Source organism: Silurus aristotelis, assembly GCF_946808225.1.
Source record: "Silurus aristotelis genome assembly, chromosome: 1".
Taxonomy (NCBI): Eukaryota; Metazoa; Chordata; class Actinopteri; order Siluriformes; family Siluridae; genus Silurus; species Silurus aristotelis.
In genome coordinates, this window is record NC_139574.1 from 27570602 (window position 1) to 27575906 (window position 5305).

General features: G+C 37.5%; 1 protein-coding gene across 1 annotated transcript; it reads left to right on the plus strand.

The window, feature by feature from the left end:
* Window positions 1–17: 17 nt before the first annotated feature.
* On the plus strand, window positions 18–4495 carry LOC310733352 (transmembrane protein 276-like). Its single transcript, XM_083554571.1, has 3 exons — window positions 18–193; window positions 2316–2409; window positions 2844–4495. The coding sequence occupies exons 1-3, from the start codon at window positions 153–155 to the stop codon at window positions 3366–3368; spliced, it is 660 nt and encodes a 219-aa protein (XP_083410697.1). The 5' UTR covers window positions 18–152; the 3' UTR covers window positions 3369–4495.
* Window positions 4496–5305: the final 810 nt, after the last annotated feature.

The following is a 5305-nucleotide window of genomic DNA, read 5'->3' on the forward strand; positions in this document are numbered from 1 at the left end:
AGGGCAGTATAACCCACACACGATTTCTGCTTCTTCTGCACAGTGTGTAATGTAGTATTAGAGTGATGGCTTACACAAATGACAGTTCTAATAGAAGTTATTAAAAAATGTAAAATGATGAAACTGTGTTTCTGTACTCTATGTAGTTCACTATGAACACTACAGAAAGCCATTTGGGATTGAACCATTATCCGTAAGTAGAGGACTGACTGCTTTTTTGTATAACTTATTACAAGTCGTGGCTAGGCATAAAACATAATGATATTTTATTACGTGTTTTATTAAACGTTAATACATAAAGAACCAGTTGACCATAGTTACTGTACCTTCAGTGTAAGATGTAGTGAGAGGACAGAACACATCCTCACACTAAAAGCTCATGTCTGTATACTTCTAGCCTGCAAATAGTTTACATGTTCTCCACTTTATTTATCAGGGTTTTTTTTGTTGTTGTTTTTTTGTTCATTTTTAAAAATGTGTCTCCAAACAGTTTTTCCATGTTGTGGTTTGTTCTAAGAAGAGAATACACACGCTCACAGAGAAAATAATGTAACCTTCCAGCCTGCTATATCCATACTGTACATACTGTACACACACACACACACACACACACACACACACACACACACACACACACACACACACACACACACACACTCCTCTACACTTACACTTTCATGTAATATGGAGCAGAACGATGCATAAAATCGTGTATCTACAGACCAGCTTTGGTTAATGTTTGCATCAACCATCACATTGAGGAAAGAATATTCTAGACTAATATTGAGGCTACAACTAAATATTGTTTTAAAAATCGGTTAATTTGAACCCCCCCCCCCCCACCCCTTTCTCTCTCTCTCTCTTTCGATGAATCAATTTCAAAGTTAAAATAAATTGATAAAGTTTTTTTTTTTTAAATCAGATGTTTTGCTTTTTATGTATAAAAGTGTACTTTAAAAAATGCAAAAGCCATATATTGAGTTCAATCTTTAATTTTCACTAAAATTCACCCGTGCAAATTCACTCGTGCATGCAAGATAAAGCAATTTTTGTAAATCGACATTTTGCAAATTGCAAAAAATTCGATATAAATTAAATACAACATTGTTTTGACAATTTTTGTTTCAAATATACAAAAGCATTTGTGAAGAGATAAGCGTCTAGAATATATAATTAATTAAATTTGTATAATAAATGATATATGCATAAATTAAATATACAAACACTGAAAACAATCCATCACTATGTCGCGAGCGAGCTGATTGTGCTGATTGATGCTCGCGAGTCACGAGTTTACACAATAGCACTTCATTAAACTGTACCTTTTTTACATGAGGAGGATTATAGAGTTTTTGCTTAACGTGCTGATTTTTCGCCTTCATCCGTGTCACCACTGTGTTTTCTCTTCGTGTGCTCATGCATCACTGTGGTACTTCTATGCTTTGGGTGACTTGGGACGCACACGTTTTCCTGCTGTCGGTTGACTCTGTACTCTCCGCCATTTCACAAGCGCCTGTGATATGTTGCCAATTCGACCAAGACGTGATAATTGGTGTCAGATGAGTTGGTTTGATTGTTTGTGTAATTGCTGATCTCCTTATTTTCGCAATCACAGTCTCTAGACTTTACTTATCCAGTAAACAGCGCTTGATAGAAATCAACAAAAAACAGTTTTAAGACTGTTTCAAGCCGACCAACTGCTTACAGTAACTTCAAAACAACTCTGTAACTGTAGTAAACAGAAAAGCATCTAATGATGCACAACACCTCAAATAATGATGTGGCTGACCTACAACCCTAGAAGAACACATCGACTTCCTCGATCATCAGCCAAGAGCATATAGCCGATGCTGCAGTGTGCATATACTCACAAAACTAAAGAGCTGAAAACTGCAAAATCGAAGCCTGGTCTAATTTTGCTTGATTGCTGCTGAGGCAAACAGATGGTAGTTCAGAATGTGGTGCCAACTGCCATGGACCCAATCTGTATTGTGCCAATGGTCCAGGCTAATGGAGGTGGAGGGAGAATGTTTTTTTGACACACTTTAAGCCCATTATTTAAAAATGAAAATAAATGTAAAAATCATGCCACAGCTTATTTAAATATTGTTATTGACCATATAGATCCATATATGGCATTGAATGTGTATCTCTATGTAAAAAATGTCATTCTCTCTGTGTGTGTGTGTGTGTGTGTGTGTGTGTGTGTGTGTGTGTGTGTGTGTGTGTGTGTGTGTGTGTGTGTGTGTGTGTGAGAGAGAGAGATCATATATATTTCTGTTTACCAACACCACATTTTATCTACTACTCCTCAGGGCATTGATGGACATTGTACACAAATTGATCCCTGTGTCTTCACACATCATTCTGTTGCTCTCAGCTCTATCTGCTGCTCTTCACCTGTTCAGGGTATGATAAAGAAATCATATTCAGCTACTCCAAGTTTGACCTTTAAGTCAGAAGTAAGTTCAAGATGTAAGTGTTCAGGATATAGGACACAGAAATTTGCTCTTTGTTCCTTACTGAGTGACAACAAAGGTACAAGAAAAATAAATATCCAGATTATATATATATGTAATTGTTGATTTTTTTTTCTACAGTGTCGACTGCAGATGTTTTTAAATACACTAAAATGTTTTAGGTGTAAAGTAAATTGAAATGATTAGTGTTTGCAAAAACAGCTTAACAAGTAGAATAAAATGAGTCCGTATCAGGATTTAGTCATTAGGAGATGTTCTATATGTAAGTTGTGTTTATCATTTAAAGGTTAAAATGGTAAATTGCCTTTTTTTTCCACAATCATATAAAAGAATATGTACAATCTTCTCTCTATCTCTCTGCAGGACCACCGAGCTCCATCAGTGGGTTTTTTCCTCATTGCGAGTTCTTCATTTCTGGCTATTATCCCTCTACCCCAAGCTCTGTCTCAGGTCCAGAGTGATCTAGAATGGGCAGGGGAGATACTGGGCCCATCTCTGTCTGCCTTTGGTTTTTTATGGCTCAGTGAAGATCGCTGGACTGCCCACGTACTCCTGATAGGATCAGCGCTTCTGCCGATGCTCTCCGATTGGCTGTCAGAGGACAGCTTGGTGATCATGACACGCTGTGCATCCTTATCAGCACTCTCATGTGCTCTGACAGTGTGTCTGTTTGCTGCCAGTGGAACTGGTGTGGTGAGCAGCGTGGCCCTCAGTCTTCCTGCTCTTGTGGCCCCTAAGGTTAGAGCCAGCAGTGTGGTCACTCTGATGTCTTCACAGGGGGCCAGAGGGCTGCTGGATTGGAGCCTGAAAGTCATCATGGCTGTAGGGTGCTGGATAACAAAGAGTGCTTTAGATACATTTCTTCAGGATTTAAAGGCCTGGGACTGATCCTTGAGAGTTACCACAGACAGAAGTATGCTACTTAAAAGTGATTTTCTTTTACTTTACGGTGAGACTCCACAGTGTGGTGCTGTTGCTTTATACCTCACAGAAAAACGACGCGTTTGCTGGCCAGCAGCAATGAGGTGATGACAGAAATGTGCTTCTTGCATTGCCTACTTTAAACTTACAATGTAGTAAGAGCAAAGTTTGTCACACGGCATAAAAATAGAACAAGTAACTGGCGTTTGCCGAGGCAGTATGCACCTATATCTGCTATAGCTCATGTCTCGAAGCATGTGAACTGGCTATAGAAAAGAAAGCTCACACCTCTTTCATAAAATGCTTATATTGTATTCAGATGTTTTAAGATACCATTTAGTCATCTTAAATCTGGATTAAGAAGTATTTAAATAACTGCAAATAATCGATGATACATTTAGAAGTCATTCTCACATTTTGCACTTTTCTCATTACATTTTTAAGTGCCTTAATGTAAGCATGTAAACCTTTTCATCAGTCACTGTTTTCTATGGCAGAATCTCAAATAAGGACGAACGTGTTAGTATAATCTATGTGACTGAGCATAAATAGTGTACACATTGCCTTTTGGGATTGTTCTAGAAAGCAGAATGACTTCTATTCAGCTCTGCAAGGTTCTTCAGCACAACAGCTTCCATTACATGAAAAAATAATCTGACCATCTATCAGTAACTTTCAGCCAATTTAGAGAAGAAATAATAATACGTGTTTTGCAAGAAAACACTTCTCTCACTGTATTATAATACCCAACTCTAACTAGCCAATGATTATTGTTTCACACTCTTTCGCTCTCTGGTTGGCTGCGCTCCCAGTCTGTCATTCTGTAGTATCACTTCTTTCATGCCTGATAACGTGATGTGTCCGAGCTGACGTCCATATACTAATTTTCCGCTAATCGTGACCCTCTGTCGAAGTACTGTCACAGGAGTGTCAAAATTATTCCTAACAAAGATAAAGCATGTATTGTAGATGTAAGTAAAAAAGTCGAAGACCTGATCTGGAATTTGCGTTAACACTTTATCAGTCTTGAGGAATCCTCATATAATATTATGTAATATTATGTATGTAACATTATGAATAAATAAATAATTCTCCTCTTTTTACGTCTCTAGTCACATTGTTGTCTATATAGAGATACATACAATAGAAGAAAGTCCGGGTTAAGAATTATTAACCTTACAGGATGGCACTTAAACAGCTGTTATTTAAGCACTCTTAGTTAAGTCCAGGTAAATGCCTCGACACAATGAATGGCTTCATTTACACATCTTACACAATCCAGTGTGCTAAATTGTACAGGCTCATGTTATGGTTAGTGTCAGAAAGTCATTATAAATGTTTTTTTTTCCTTTGATCGATCTCTTTTTTTGTTCCCCAGAGTACATTTATTTTTAGAACTCTAAATTTAGCTGGCACATGTTCAGGATTAGGTGAAGTTGAGTAAATGTTCTGCAGTGTCTGGGGTATTACTGAGAGATTAAACAGAGAACACAGACAGAGGAGGACCACCTGGAGCACTAATGAGGGACAGTGTAACGTCAGCGCACAGAGCGTGACACCAGCCTCATCTGGTTAAAGTCAGTGTACATCAGTGTATTGGAAGTTCATCCTTTAGTTATTTTCTTCAGAAAATCCTAAAAGAAGTTCCGCCTGTAAGTAATATCACAGGTTGATAATTGTTTTCTGTGGTAACAACTTATTTGCAATGACTTATCTGGCAAAACCTTATAATTAAGGAATGTTAGTTAATAAAAATAAAACATTTTTTTAAGTATATTATTTGTTAATGTTGTATAGTTTTCTACATGGGAGGAGTCTTAAGGAAGGAATCTCCAGTGTCGTTGTTTAGAAACAGTCAGGGATAAAACTCCATCTTCACATTTTCTGCCAAGGAACAATCTTCT

What these genes read in the sequence shown, in the direction of transcription:
- LOC310733352 (XM_083554571.1), top strand. Translation starts at nt 153, where the DNA reads ATGAACACTACAGAAAGCCATTTGGGATTGAACCATTATCC. An exon ending in TTGGGATTGAACCATTATCC is followed by an intron (nt 194 to 2,315) that starts GTAAGTAGAGGA and finishes ACTACTCCTCAG; the next exon opens with GGCATTGATGGACATTGTAC. An exon ending in CTGCTCTTCACCTGTTCAGG is followed by an intron (nt 2,410 to 2,843) that starts GTATGATAAAGA and finishes ATCTCTCTGCAG; the next exon opens with GACCACCGAGCTCCATCAGT.